General features: G+C 35.5%; 2 protein-coding genes across 4 annotated transcripts; both read left to right on the forward strand.

Moving 5' to 3' along the window:
* LOC104768495 (probable cytokinin riboside 5'-monophosphate phosphoribohydrolase LOG6) lies at positions 738-4,366 on the forward strand. The gene is made up of 7 exons (XM_019242324.1): positions 738-1,978; positions 2,264-2,361; positions 2,488-2,518; positions 2,633-2,732; positions 3,611-3,681; positions 3,786-3,929; positions 4,065-4,366. Exons 1-7 carry the CDS (start codon positions 1,841-1,843, stop codon positions 4,083-4,085), a joined length of 603 nt encoding a protein of 200 aa, XP_019097869.1. The 5' UTR covers positions 738-1,840; the 3' UTR covers positions 4,086-4,366.
* Positions 8,731-15,528, forward strand: LOC104768496 (ethylene-insensitive protein 2-like). Of its 3 annotated transcripts, none has more exons than XM_019242216.1 (9): positions 8,731-8,875; positions 9,450-10,097; positions 10,208-10,294; positions 10,394-10,504; positions 10,597-10,809; positions 10,896-11,081; positions 11,195-12,584; positions 13,450-14,756; positions 14,844-15,528. In XM_019242216.1, exons 2-9 carry the CDS (start codon positions 9,846-9,848, stop codon positions 15,219-15,221), a joined length of 3,924 nt encoding a protein of 1,307 aa, XP_019097761.1. In that variant the 5' UTR covers positions 8,731-8,875; positions 9,450-9,845; the 3' UTR covers positions 15,222-15,528. The 3 variants fall into 3 exon arrangements, with proteins under 3 accessions (XP_019097761.1, XP_010490796.1, XP_019097760.1); XM_010492494.1 differs by having other exon boundaries at positions 11,195-11,733; positions 12,602-14,756; XM_019242215.1 differs by lacking the exon at positions 8,731-8,875 and having other exon boundaries at positions 9,846-10,097; positions 11,195-12,586; positions 13,452-14,756.

Consider the following 15,673-nt stretch of genomic DNA (forward strand, 5'->3'; position numbering starts at 1 on the left):
TGTTATAGTGATGTTTTGGCTTAAGCGAAAATGACTGCTCTCTTAAGATCATTTTTTTTTTTCAATTCTTTGCCAACGAGATCATATGTATGATTTTCTAAGTTAAAATCTCAACAAACGTATTTTAATTGTAAAAGGAACGGAAGTTGGTCAATATTTATCAGAAAATTACGCTATTGACTGGTCAGAATCCTAATCGTTGGATCAAAACACTCGATGTCTAAAAGCCCCATATCTTTATACTGAGTCATAAACCCAATTGAAGCTAATGGCCACAGGCCCGTATGAAACATGCGTATTAGGATTTAGGCATCCTCTTTTATGACATGAAGCGTTACGCAAAAGTCACTCAAATAAATTCCCCCTTGATAAATTGTAACACAGTACTAGAAAAATCTGACCGTTGTAACGGTAACTTTTTTCTCACCGCTGCAATCAAATAAAAGGAAAAAACAACCTAACTTTCCTAATTTTTTTGTTTGAGTAATTTCCCTTTTTGTCGCTTTTGGGTTGTAATAACAGTTTAGACTTTAGAATATGTAAATGATGTAAAATCATGCATTTATTGTGAATGAGTGGTTTATAGAGTCTACTAAAAAGAGAAATATCAAATCAAAAAAATTTCAACTACCACAAGTTTTTTTTGCACTTTTCATTGTATATAATATATGCTATTGGATTGATACTATTCTATGTTACATCTTGTTTTTGCAATAGCTAAATTTAGAGATATGAATTAGGGGGAGACAACACATTGACATTGCTTTGGCCAAAGCGATACGCGTCGTATTATCGTGTCTTAGGACATAAGTAATCTGGTCAGGTCCACACAACTGCATAGTGACAATTTTTTATACGCTGTAATTCTGCCACGTAATAGCATTACGATACGCTCTTATAATTTGGCTTTGTCGTATCATCCGTAACATAATTATAACTCCATATTCTTGTATATATGAGTTTTTTAATTGTTATTACAAAATCTCATAAAAATCAGCAATAAAACAATTGTTGTCAACTCCATGTATGATATTTTGCTACCCTAATCATATCATTTGATTGACTGACACCCAAACCAAAGAAAAAACAAAAAATCTTATACCTTTAAACAATCACGACAAATAAAATCCATCAACAAATCATACATATCTTTTTTATTAGTGTCGAACATATTATATCCAGAACAGAAAACTCTATTTATTATCATGAACAGAAGAACAGACACAAGGTAAGAAAACAAGAAAGACAAGATTTTCAGAATATGATAGCTATGTTCCTTTTTCGTGGCTGTGCAAATAATTTCTTTAATTCTTGCGGAAATCGACAAATAATGTGCAACTTGTTTAGAAAATATCTTTACAGGAGAGGTTGTGAGGAGCGAGGACCGAAACTTTTGACCTAAATTTTTGTTTTCGGTTGTTAATTAGTTGTTACAAACAAAAATAAATTCAGAAATTACAAATATAATTCATCGATTGATAGACCCCTACAAAATTTGGAAGATTGTAAATATGAAATACGAGGGAGAAAAAAAAAGAAAAAAAGGAAAGAAACGAGTGTTCGACGCGTGTGAGCACCACTTGGGATTGTGATATCAGTTATAATCGTGTTCATGTAAAGAGCAGAGCTAGCAAAATAGTGGAACACTCGTGTGACCACGTTTCTCACGTGCCTAAAAGACGCTTTAAAACAAAGCTGAACGTAACAAATTAAAGGGGGGGTTTGGAGAGAAGAAGAGAGTTAACTAGCTCATTACATAGACTTGTAATATACTTCTCTGTTTTCCCATATATTATAACCAAACACAAAAAAGGTTTGAGACTTTGACAAGTTAGAAACAATGGAGAATGAAGAGGGAAGAAGAGAGATGACGAGGAAACAGAGTTCAAGGTTTAAGAGCATCTGCGTCTTTTGTGGTAGTAGCAATGGCAACAAAGCTAGTTATCAAGATGCAGCCATTGATTTAGGCAAAGAACTGGTAAAGTATTTGATTATATATGCATATTTACAATGTTTTTGCCCATCTTTAAAATAAAAATAAAAAATCGGTGAAATCTTTTCTTTTCGGAAATAATGATTTTCATTGTTGTATAACGAAAACGTTCTGTTTCTAAAATTCCGTATTATTACTTGAGAAATTGGTTTGGGTTTTGTGTAAGAAAATCTTGTCTTTCTATACATATATAGTTTCCGCAAGAACATCACACATGGGGATTCTTTAAAAGACCTGGTTTCCTAGTAATAGTGTTGTTTTGATGAACAGGTGGCGAGGAAGATTGATCTTGTTTATGGTGGAGGAAGCATAGGTTTAATGGGTTTAGTGTCTCAAGCTGTTCATGAAGGCGGTCGTCATGTTATTGGGTGATTATGAATATATATATATATATATGTGTGTGTGTGTACTGCATTAATTATTTCTTCGTTTTTGTTATGTTTTGCTGTGTTCTTACACAAGGGTATGGTTCTAATCTTGTTATATTGATGCAGTGTCATCCCCAAGCTACTCATGTTGCAAGAGGTATTAATTTGATTTCGTTATAAAATCAATGTTCAATGAGTTCTTAAGTAGATACAATAATATAATGCTCGTTGCCTCTCTCTGTCAATGTCTCCCAAAACAAACACACAAAAGCTTACTGGAGAAACAGTAGGAGAAGTGAGAGAAGTTGCAGACATGCATCAGAGAAAAGCTGAGATGGCTAAGCATTCTGATGCCTTCATTGCTTTGCCTGGTACTCTCTCTTTCTCTCTGTTATATACAAAAAAAAAAAAAAAAAAAAACTTATGGAAACTTAGATTTTTGATAACTCATTTGTCAAAAATTTTGATAACTAATTTGTCAAAACTTTGCCACCACATTTAAAGCTCCTCATGTATGATGCTGAAAAAATATAAAGTTAGATGTGTTTTGTTTTCCTACATGTAATTGTTAGTGCTTTATTTTTATTTTTCTTTTTTAATTATCATTATAGAGAGAGCTTTAAGGAGTGCGTTTAATAAGTAAATAACATGTGGTTGATATGAATATTATGATATGTGGGAGATCCCAGGAGTCAAAGAATTATAAGAATCACGACAAATATTTTTAAAATGATTAAAGTGAATTTTTTTTACAAAAAAGTGTTTGATCCATCAACATCTAAAAGCAGTGAAAATAGATGTCGACAAAGGACATCTGTTTCTTATCCAATTTAAGATATTTATTTTTATGTTCTCAATTATATCTAAAGTTTTTATGTTTTTTTAACAAACATTGAAAGATCATATTCTAGTTGCAAAAACATTGTTTTCCCTTTTTCGGGTAATGCTAGTAAACTAGTAAGTAGTATTATTTATAGAGTTGGGAGTACGAATATTAGGAGAGAAACAAAAATGGTAATTTAATTATGTACTAGCAAGTATTGTGATCCATCATCATCATCATGATGAAGGCACTAACGTATATATATATTATTGACCTTTGACTTAAAAGTACCAAAGAGAAGAGAAGGACTTATCATAATTCAGATGTTGACTTTTCTTAAAGATGTCAAAAAGATAAAAATAATTTAGGAAGTTTTTACTATTCATGCCACTTGACTAAGTCAACGAGTCCTCGCTAATCAATCAGGTGGCTATGGTACACTCGAGGAGCTACTTGAAGTGATAACTTGGGCACAACTTGGTATACATGATAAACCGGTATGTATGTAAACCGATTTGGCTTGGTATGAATGTGAACGTGATGATTAAAAGATAAGAATTTGGGATTTTTTAATTTTTTTAAATTTTTTTTCCTCATGCAGGTCGGTTTATTAAACGTTGATGGATATTACAATGCATTGCTATCATTCATCGACAAAGCTGTCGAAGAGGGATTTATTCTTCCTACCGCTCGACATATTATTGTATCCGCACCAACCGCAAAAGAGTTGTTTAAGAAATTAGAGGTAAAATTAAACCGATAGAAGATATTATGCCGATCTCTAACCCTAAGTCGGACCATATATATATATATCCAAGTCTTGATATGGTTAAGAAACTTTTTAAGTTTTGTTTAGTATCATTTCATTGGTTTATTGCAGGAGTATGTGCCTCGACATTAATAGTAACAACTGCCATCGAAACTGAGCCCCGAGACGTTCATACCAAAAGAAAAAAAAAAATCGTTAATGGACGAGTAAAGATTTGATATTTTTGCAGCTAGACAATCTAAAAGTGTGTTATCATTAGGGAGTACCAAAAAAAGTAACTTTTTCTTTCCTCGATTGTTATCAGCATGGTATCTCAGAATTTTCTGTTTAAGTGATGTAATATATAAAGTAGAGCATATCATTTGAATTTTTAAGTGAGTGTCAACTAATTTTAAACAAGGACTTGTTACGTTGTACTAGAGATATTTACTACTCTGTTAGAGTTCGAGTGTTTTTGGTTCAATGGCTTTCGATTCAAATGACAGAATACTAATACTAATCTATCTTAATTATAGAAAATCCATTGCATGAAACTTTTCTAGAAATTAATGTAACATAGACCCAAGCAAAATTTATTATTCGTTGGGCGTACGTGTAATCAAAACACTAATATCCATTGCATCACTTGGTTGTTGTAACTTGTAAGATACATTTTTCTTGGTAGATATCAAAATTTATTGGAGAAATTTGGATTGTTAAAATAATAATTAGATTGAACAATTCTGAATGTTAAGATCAAATCGATTCAACTTTCTCTCTCAAGTCATGAAGCCAAGGCAATCATTAATTACAAGTATAAAATCATTAACACAATCTCGAATTGTTTAAGTTACTTAAATATCCATATGTCTCCTCCTAAAACAGCCCCGATTCGATCTTATTCTTTTGGTCTCCACGTAAGAACATTCATATAAATTAATGTAACAAAAAAAAAGAAATTATACTTATAAAATAAACCCACTTGATTAACCGAAAACATTTGTTGAATCGAACCAATTAATTGAACAGTTAACGAGTCTGATTTGTTAACTGACGTCTCTTGTTTCGAGGTTAATTACTAAAATGATCAAATCTCCAATTCTGATGAACCCACCCACCATGTGTTTTAAGCCCAAGAGAGATTCAGTGAACCAAGAAGGAAAAATAATTTAAACCGTCCCTTACACTAATGAAAGGTTATGTGTTACAGAATCAAGTTTATTAATAGATTAATACTAATAAATTAAATAAATATTTGGACACAAAGCCCAAAAGATCACAATCTAGTTTAAAAAGAGCGACAAGAAAGATTCTTTAAGCTGATGAATGATCTGTACCATGTAGCTTTGTTCCCTTTTTGGTGTTTAACTCTTTTACTTAACTGCCCGAACAACATCAACGAGACTACTTAATAGACCTACCTTATAACCAAAATAAATAACAGAAAACTTGATTTATTACTATTTGCCAACAAAGTATATGTATTTCAAATTGTTTTTTTAATAATCTAAAATTATACATTCCATATGCAATTGAAACTTCGAAATTAAATTGTGTTGGTCATCGGTACGGATGAAATATTTGTATGCATTTTTTTAAGTATAGAAGCCATGAATTAATTATAGCTATTTATAGTATATAAAAAAACAAGTGTGGTCTCTTATGTTATGGTTCATTGAACATATACATGAAACATAGGACTGGGAGGAGCCCATGTTCCTTTCATTGATGCAAAATTTTAGTTTCTTGTGTTTTAGTTTGCTTCCTATCCAATGTACATGTATATAGAGACATATAGTTTCACAAGCGCATATGGATAATGATGAGTAAGTTTAAGTATATAGTGACAAGTTAAATAAAAAGACGAAAGAAATCAAGATTGGAGAAAAATAGTAAGGTACAATGTATGGTGGTTATAGAAAGCCCGAGCTGTACTTCCATTGATGTAGGAGATGATTGAGAACACGTGGATTATATTTGACTAAACAATAGTCAATATTTTTTTACAAATTAATTGTGAATTGGTTAGTTCGGTTTAAGATGGTTAGTTGGATATAACCAGTGTTCAAGAAAGCGGTCTAGGCGGCTACCTAGGCGCTAGGCGCTCAGCAGACGCCTAGATGACCGCCTAACCCGCTTAAAATTACATAAATTGTATTTTAATATTTATTTTTGACTTGTAAATTACATATATTTAAATTATTATGTTTTATATCTATATACGTAATTATAAACATTTATATGTTGTTAATATACTTAAATAAATGTATTTTTTTTTTACTTTTGTTTATAATTTATATATATTTTTTATAATATATTTTTTTGTATAATTTTATATATTTAATGTTTTATGTTGTAAACGCCTAAACCGCCTAAAAACCGTCTAGGTCCCGACTAAGCGTTCTAGGCGCTAGGCGCTGGATCACCGCCCAGATACCGCATAGCGCTTTCTTGAACACTGGATATAACCAAAGTAAATTGTGATTCATGAAATCAACTATGGTAATTTGCTCAAAAAAAAAAAAAAATCAACTATGGTTGGGGTTTAGTTGTTTGTTCTTCGTTAATCAGATCGTTTGTAATATTGATGACTTATCGTAATTGGTATACTACATTTCATATGTATTTTAGCTATACTGTCTAATTTCACCTACATATTTTTATGATGATTTAAACTAATCAAGTTCTTAGTTCGGATATGAAAATGCACATATAAAACAAATTCCTTGAGTTATAGTATTATTTTCGACCAATATTTATTCTGTGCAATTAATATTTCGATGTCTATACAACAAAGACAGCAAAATAAGTAACTTGCCATATAAAGACATTATTTATAGCATTCTGTGGAGTATAATGTCCAATCCTGTTTTGTTTTCCGATTTTTACATATTTATGGTACTGGTTGGTCTTAACGCCTTCATTTATTTTTTCCACTTTGTTACTATAAGTCAACAACTTCACCTTTTGATAACGCCTAATTTGTATCATCAAGTTTTAGTTAGTTTTTCTTAAATAACGTCATTTTCAGAGCAAATTTTGAGTTTCTCTTCCATGTATCTGCAAAATGGCAAATTTAAATAGAACATTTCCAGGTAATTTACTTTCAAAACCCATATGTTGATGAATTGAAAGTGAACATATATTGATGAAATGAAAAAGCCTTCATACAATTGGCTTGAAAGCCATAATAGTGGTGTAAAACACTCAGAGTAGAAGGTCATTTGTAAACAACCATACTTAGCTAATAAATGAGCTATCTTATTACAATTTCGAGTGGAGTAAACAAAAAAAACATTGTTAAACAGACTCGACCAATAGCTAATATCTTGACAAATGCCATCAACAGAAACACCAATCAGAATTTTATTAACGATCTTAATTAATATCACACAGTCACTCTCAAAAATAACATTTCATAGCCCTCTGATCGAGCATTGTTGCATTGTAGTTAAAAGAGCCTTAGCTTCAGCCTCCAGTGATGAAGAAACATACCCCAGGTGCACCGATCCTCAATCTTGTGATATTCCATCATGATTTTGAATAATCCTATATATTAGTCTCTGATACAAAATAAATAAATCTAAAAAATTGATATTCGGTTTTGTATTCTAAAAGAAAACTGACTTTACTATATAACATTGTAATTGTTGTAATTTTTTTTGACTATAGAAGATTTTAAATATGCGAAGATCACGTTAACACTTTTGGCGTTACAAAGTTTCTCAGATTTTTAACAGATTCAAAACTTTTATATATATATTTCTTATAAAAAATAAAGAAATCTAAATTTATGTTTGGTATTGTATTCTAGAAGAAAAACGTCTTTGCTATACAACATTGTATATATCGCTAATTTTAAATTATTTAAGATTTCAAGTATGCAAAAATTGCGTGAACACTTTTGGCTTTACAAAGTTTATCAAAATTTGTAAACACTTGTAGTTTTTTGCGAATTAGAAGATTCGAGTCTTATCTTTATTTCGTAACGTTCGTTTAAACTTTTTGAAAATTTGTTTTATGCGAGTTACAAAGTTAGATTCTTATCCTTTGTAACGTTCATTTAGATATTTTTAAAAATAAGTAACGCTCGTTTTATTTTTAAATATAAATAAAAGAAATATTACTAAAAATTGACATCTTTGTTTATATGTTAGTAAAGTTGAGAGTAAAAAAGAGAATAAATTCAGCTGACATTTCTCATTTCACAAAATCAAGTAAATACGATCAAAACTCTCTTCAGTAATCTTCTCACTCAATTAGTTGCTAAAGCTAACATTTGTATGGTGGTTTATATTTATTTTATGATGCACTATAATATTGATGTGTTTTTTTTTTTCCAAAAGAAAGGTATTATTATTACCTTATGCAATGAGGAGGAAGGACGGGTCCAGAATTATTATTTTTTAAATAATAATAATGCTCTTCTAGTCCACTTATCTTGGAATCTAAAACTACGATTAGTTTTAATTAAGTTCATTAAACTAATGTAAAGATTAAGTTTAAAACCTGAAAATTTTTTAATTAAAAATACGTTTTTTAAGCTGTAAGAAAAAAAGAATATTACCTTTTTTTCATAACATTTATATGTATCTTTTGATTGTTTTCTCTCTCTCTCTTTTGAAGGTGGCACGAGCACCCATAACCTTTCAGAACCTATAGATACAAAAAATAATGTGTATTGTATATGTAATTTATATATATAAATTTGATTTTTTTATTTTTTTTGGATCTTCTTTTTTTTTTTTTTTATCTCTCTCTTTCTTTCTCCTTTGGATGGAACTGAGCTCTTCTTCTTTCTCTCTTTCCTCTCCTTTTCTTCTTCTTCTCTCTTCTCTCTCTATTGGCCTTTGATAAGAGTTTTTATTTCTCTCTTGAAGATCCGTTTCACTTGATTTGATACTTAATTAGGTCAAACTTTGCGATCATAAGCGATTTCACAGGTCACCATCTTCAAAAACCCTAATTCTCTGTTTCTTTTTTCTTCTTCTTCTGGCTGGGGGCTTTGTTGTACGTACTCCCATGGGTTTTTTGTAGCTTTTTGCCTCGGATTTTGTGCAAATGGGAGCTTTTTTTTTAAATAAAAAAACACATCTCTTTTCGTTTTCAGCTTTTTATAATGATCGAATTCAAGTTTTAGCTTAGATCTCTCTCTCCCTCTCTCTGAGTCTCTGTTTTGCGAAGAAGAAGATTGTTTCATGTTTCTCCCTTTCATCTGGGTTTCTGGGTTTTGTCTTTAATTGTGAGATTTTAGCTTTTTTATTTCCTTTTTCTACTGTACTTGTTTGTGGGTTGACCTTTTTTTTTTTGTAACCCTCTTGAGTCTTGAAGATCTGAATGCGTAGATCATACGGGATCTTTACATTTTTTTTTTGTTGCTTTTCGTCAGCGTTACGATTCTTTTAGCTTCAATTAAAGTTCTATTTTTTTTTTTTCAAAAAGCTTATCTCAAAGATCAATTCTTTTTCGTCATCTGAATTATTTTTTTTTTTTTGGTTCACCATTAATTTTTTCCAGGTTTATAAAAGCTGATTCGAATGGTTTGGACATAACATCCGTATTTTGGTTTAAGCATATGGAAGTCTTTGTTCTGTTCTTGGTTGCTCTGTTAGGGCTTCCTCCTTTTGCACCAACTTAGCTCTCTTGTTGTGTAAGATCTTCTCCCTTGAAGCTGCAATAACGTCTGGTCCTTTTAACTTAAACTAGTAGGTAATGACTGTACATACCTGTAATACAAGACGACAGCCTAGAGTGGCTCACTGTTATTTTGACTGAAGAACAAACAGGCTGGTGAGAGGGGGAATGTGTTTTGGGTCGAATCTGTGAATTCTACTACGATTGGATCTGTAGAGTTGACCTTTTAATCCTCCTAGTCTTGAGTAAATTATATATATTGTCAGATAGATTTTTAGGATGGAAGCTGAAATTGTGAATGTGAGACCTCCTCAGCTAGGGTTCATACAGAGAATGGTTCCTCCGCTACTGCCTGTTCTTTTGGTTTCTGTCGGATATATTGATCCTGGCAAATGGGTTGCAAATATCGAAGGAGGTGCTCGTTTTGGGTATGACTTAGTGGCTATTACTCTGCTCTTCAATTTTGCCGCCATCTTGTGCCAGTATGTTGCAGCTCGAATAAGCGTTGTTACTGGTAAACATTTAGCTCAGGTATTACCTTTCTCTGATTTTTTTTTATCTCGAAGCTTTTAGCTACACTGTTTTTACTGCTAACCACCTTCTCTATTTCTGTTACATTTTAATGTTCTGTACTTGGGCAGATCTGCAATGAAGAATATGACAAGTGGACGTGCATGTTCTTGGGCATTCAGGCCGAGTTCTCAGCCATTCTGCTCGACCTTACCATGGTTAGTTACTTGCAGTCTTTCCCCTTCTTAAATTTTTTAATTATGTTTGATGGAAAAATTTTCAGTTCCTCTGACTTGAGGCTTCTCTATTATAAACAGGTTGTGGGAGTTGCACATGCACTTAACCTTTTGTTTGGAGTGGAGTTATCCACTGGAGTGTTCTTGGCTGCCATCGATGCATTTTTATTTCCTGTTTTCGCCTCTTTCCTTGTATGACTGGTTTCCTGTCTTTTCTTTTTTCTCTCTGTGTTCTTTGAATAGGCATTATTGGAAACTAGCTGACATGCTTACAATTTTTACAGGAAAATGGTATGGCAAATACAGTATCCATTTGCTCGGCAGGCTTTGTTTTACTTCTCTATGTTTCTGGTGTCTTGCTGAGTCAGTCTGAGATCCCATTCTCTATGAACGGAGTGTTAATTCGGTTAAATGGAGAGAGCGCATTTGCACTCATGGGCCTTCTTGGAGCAAGCATCGTCCCTCACAATTTTTATATCCATTCTTATTTTGCTGGGGTACCTTACCTTTTTTCTCTTTTTATGTATCTCTCTTTTCTATGAAGAAGCAATAATTATACTAAGCAGTGAACTCTCTATTGCAGGAAAGTACATCTTCGTCAGATGTCGACAAGAGCAGCTTGTGTCAAGACCATTTGTTCGCCATCTTTGGTGTCTTCAGCGGACTTTCACTTGTAAATTATGTATTGATGAATGCAGCAGCCAGTGTGTTCCACAGTACTGGCCTTGTGGTACTGACTTTTCACGATGCCATGTCACTAATGGAGCAGGTTTGTTCTAACGGGTTTATGCTTCGTATTAGTCTATAATACATTTTTAGAGAGACAGTTTCAGAAATATCTCGTGATTATTAATTATTTTTGTTCTTGATTGTTGAGCGCAGGTATTTGTGAGTCCGCTCATTCCAGTGGTCTTTTTGATGCTCCTGTTCTTCTCTAGTCAAATTACAGCACTAGCTTGGACTTTCGGTGGAGAGGTCGTTCTGCATGACTTCCTAAAGATAGAAATACCCGGTTGGCTTCATCGTGCTACAATCAGAATTCTTGCAGTTGCTCCTGCCCTTTATTGTGTGTGGACATCTGGTGCAGACGGAATATATCAGTTACTTATATTCACTCAGGTCCTGGTGGCAATGATGCTTCCTTGTTCTGTCATACCGCTGTTCCGCATTGCTTCGTCGAGACAAATCATGGGTGTCCATAAAATCCCTCAAGTTGGCGAGTTCCTCGCACTTACAACGTTTTTGGGGTTTCTCGGTTTGAATATTGTTTTTGTTGTTGAGATGGTATTTGGAAGCAGTGAATGGGCTGGTGGTTTAAGATGGAATACCGTAATGGGCACCTCGGTTCAGTACACCACTCTGCTTGTATCGTCATGTGCATCCTTATGCCTGATGCTCTGGCTCGCAGCTACGCCGCTGAAATCTGCTAGTAACAGAGTAGAAACTCAAATATGGAACATGGATGTTCAAAATGCTCTATCTTATCCATCTGTTCATGAAGAGGAAATAATTGAAAGAAGCGAAACAAGGCGGAATGAAGACGAATCAATAGTGCGGCGGGAAAGCAGGGTAAAGGATCAGTTGGATACTACGTCTGTCACTAGTTCTGTCTATGATTTACCAGATAACATTCTAATGACGGATCAAGAGATTCGTTCGAGCCCTCTAGAGGAAAGCGAGGTAGACGTAAAATTCTCTGCCTCTCAAGTAAGTAAACTTGGGGAAGACCCTGATGTAAAGGAAGAGTCTGTATTGCAGTCAACGGTGGTTAATGAGGTAACTGATAAGGATTTGGTTGTTGAAACAAAGATGGTGAAGATTGAACCAACAAGTCCTGTGGAGAAGAAGACTGTTAGCATGGAAAATAACAGCAAGTTCATTGAAAAGGATGTTGAAGGGGTTTCATGGGAATCAGAAGAAGCTACGAAAGCTGCTCCTGCAAGCAACTATACTGTTGGATCTGATGGTCCGCCTTCGTTCCGCAGCTTAAGTGGGGAAGGGGGAAGTGGGACTGGAAGCCTTTCACGGTTGCAGGGTTTGGGACGTGCTGCCCGACGCCACTTATCTGCGGTCCTTGATGAGTTTTGGGGACATTTATATGATTTTCATGGGCAATTAGTTGCTGAAGCCAGGGCAAAGAAAATAGATCAGTTGTTTGGCGCTGATCAGAAGTCAGCCTCTTCTATGAAAGCAGATTCTTTTGGAAAAGACATGAGTAGTGGATACTGCATGTCTCCAACTGCAAAGGGATTGGACTCACAACTGACTTCAAATTTGTATGAANCTGAAATCTGCTAGTAACAGAGTAGAAACTCAAATATGGAACATGGATGTTCAAAATGCTCTATCTTATCCATCTGTTCATGAAGAGGAAATAATTGAAAGAAGCGAAACAAGGCGTAATGAAGACGAATCAATAGTGCGGCTGGAAAGCAGGGTAAAGGATCAGTTGGATACTACGTCTGTCACTAGTTCTGTCTATGATTTGCCAGAGAACATTCTAATGACGGATCAAGAAATTCGTTCAAGTCCTCTAGAGGAAAGCGAGTTAGACGTAAAATTCTCTGCCTCTCAAGTAAGTAAACTTGGGGAAGACCCTGATGTAAAGGAACAGTCTGTATTGCAGTCAACGGTGGTTAATGAGGTAACTGATAAGGATTTGGTTGTTGAAACAAAGATGGTGAAGATTGAACCGATAAGTCCTGTGGAGAAGACTGTTAGCATGGAAAATAACAGCAAGTTCATTGAAAAGGATGTTGAAGGGGTTTCATGGGAATCAGAAGAAGCTACGAGAGCTGCTCCTGCAAGCAACTATACTGTTGGATCTGATGGTCCGCCTTCGTTCCGCAGCTTAAGTGGGGAAGGGGGAAGTGGGACTGGAAGCCTTTCACGGTTGCAGGGTTTGGGACGTGCTGCCCGACGCCACTTATCTGCGATCCTTGATGAGTTTTGGGGACATTTATATGATTTTCATGGGCAATTAGTTGCTGAAGCCAGGGCAAAGAAAATAGATCAGTTGTTTGGCGCTGATCAGAAGTCAGCCTCTTCTATGAAAGCAGATTCTTTTGGAAAAGACATGAGTAGTGGATACTGCATGTCTCCAACTGCAAAGGGATTGGACTCACAACTGACTTCAAATTTGTATGAATCACTGAAGCAGCAAAGGACTCCAGGAAGTATCGATTCGTTGTATGGATTACAAAGAGGGTCGTCACCGTCACCGTCACCGTTGGTCAACCGTATGCAGATGTTGGGTGCATATGGTAACACCACTAATAATAATGCATATGAATTGAGTGAGAGAAGATACTCTAGCTTGCGTGCTCCATCATCTTCTGAGGGTTGGGAACACCAACAACCAGCTACAGTTCACGGATATCAGATTAAGTCACTTGTTGACAATTTGTCAAAAGGAAGGCTTGAAGCTTTACAATCCCGTGGAGAGATCCCAATGTCGAGATCTATGGCACTTGGTACATCGAGCTATACACAGCAGAGCTATACACAGCAACTTGCTTTAGCCTTAAAACAGAAGTCCCAGAATGGTCTAACCCCTGGACCAGCTCCTGGATTTGAAAATTATGCTGGGTCTAGAAGCATATCACGGCAATCTGATAGATCTTATTATAATGTTCCATCTTCTGGAAATACCGATACTGTTGGTGTAGCAGTAGCTAATGAGAAGAAGTATAGTAGCATGCCAGATATCTCAGGATTGTCTATGTCCGCGAGAAACATGCATTTGCCGAACAACAAGAGCGGATACTGGGATCCGTCCAGTGGAGGAGGAGGAGGAGGAGGGTATGGCACGTCTTATGGTCGATTAAGCAGTGAATCATCATCATATTCTAATATGGGGTCACGGGTTGGAGTACCTTCTGCTTATGATGACATGTCTCAATCAAGAGGAGGCTACAGAGATACCTACACTTTGCCACAGAATGCATCAACAACAGGGACCGGATCACTTTGGTCTAGACAGCCCTTTGAGCAGTTTGGCGTAGCGGAGAGGACTGGTGCTGTTGGTGAGGAGCTCAGGAATAGATCGAATCCGATAAATATAGACAACAACTCTTCCTCTACTGTTGATGCAGAGGCTAAGCTTCTTCAGTCATTCAGGCACTGTATTCTAAAGCTTATTAAACTGGAAGGATCCGAGTGGTTGTTTGGACAAAGCGATGGAGTTGATGAAGAACTGATTGACCGGGTAGCTGCACGAGAGAAGTTTATCTATGAAGCTGAGACTCGAGAAATAAATCAGGTGGGTCACATGGGTGAGCCACTGATTTCATCGGTTCCTAATTGTGGAGATGGTTGCGTATGGAGAGCTGATTTGATAGTGAGCTTTGGAGTTTGGTGCATCCACCGTGTTCTTGACTTGTCTCTCATGGAGAGTCGGCCTGAGCTCTGGGGAAAGTACACTTACGTTCTCAACCGCCTTCAGGTAATAAAAAGAAAGAAAAAAAACCACACTTTTGCAGTTAGAAACCAAAGCTTATTATGTTTTTGACATGATGTATGGATTCAACAGGGAGTAATTGATCCAGCGTTCTCAAAGCTGCGGACACCGATGACACCATGCTTTTGCCTTCAGATTCCTGCTAGCCACCAGAGAGCGAGTCCGCCATCAGCGAACGGAATGTTACCTCCGGCTGCAAAACCGGCGAAAGGAAAATGCACAACCGCAGTCACACTTCTTGATCTAATCAAAGACGTTGAAATGGCAATCTCATGTAGGAAAGGCCGGACCGGTACAGCTGCAGGAGACGTGGCTTTCCCGAAGGGGAAAGAAAACCTGGCTTCGGTTTTGAAGCGGTATAAACGTCGGTTATCGAATAAACCGATAGGTATGAATCAGGATGGACCCGGTTCAAGAAAGAACTTGACTGCGTACGGATCATTGGGTTGAAGAGAGAACATTTGTGAGAATCTTATGATCAAAAGAGACGTCGAGCGGGAAGCCGAAGAATCAAAACTCTTGCTTTTGATTGCTCCTCTGCTTCGTTAAATTGTGTATTAAGAAAAGAAAAAAAAAATGTTTTTTTTGTTGCTTCAGAATTTTTCGTTTTTTTTTTTTCTTCCCTCTCTTAATTTGGTTGTAATGTTATGTTTATATACATATCATCATAGGAGGACCATAGCTACAAACCGAATCCGGTTTGTGTAATTTGATGCGGAGTCGATCATGAAAAAATCGTCGGTTTGAATCGTTAAAATCTCCTTAACCGGATCTCATTACGTTAGCAGACACATCGACGCTAGATTACTGACACGTGTCCATATCAGTCTGTCTTCTCGAATCGTCTTCTGGTTTCTCAAATCCTTCATATTCGTGGGGGAACCAAAGAAGAAAAGAAAGTA

Source organism: Camelina sativa, chromosome 20, assembly GCF_000633955.1.
Source record: "Camelina sativa cultivar DH55 chromosome 20, Cs, whole genome shotgun sequence".
Taxonomy (NCBI): domain Eukaryota; kingdom Viridiplantae; phylum Streptophyta; class Magnoliopsida; order Brassicales; family Brassicaceae; genus Camelina; species Camelina sativa.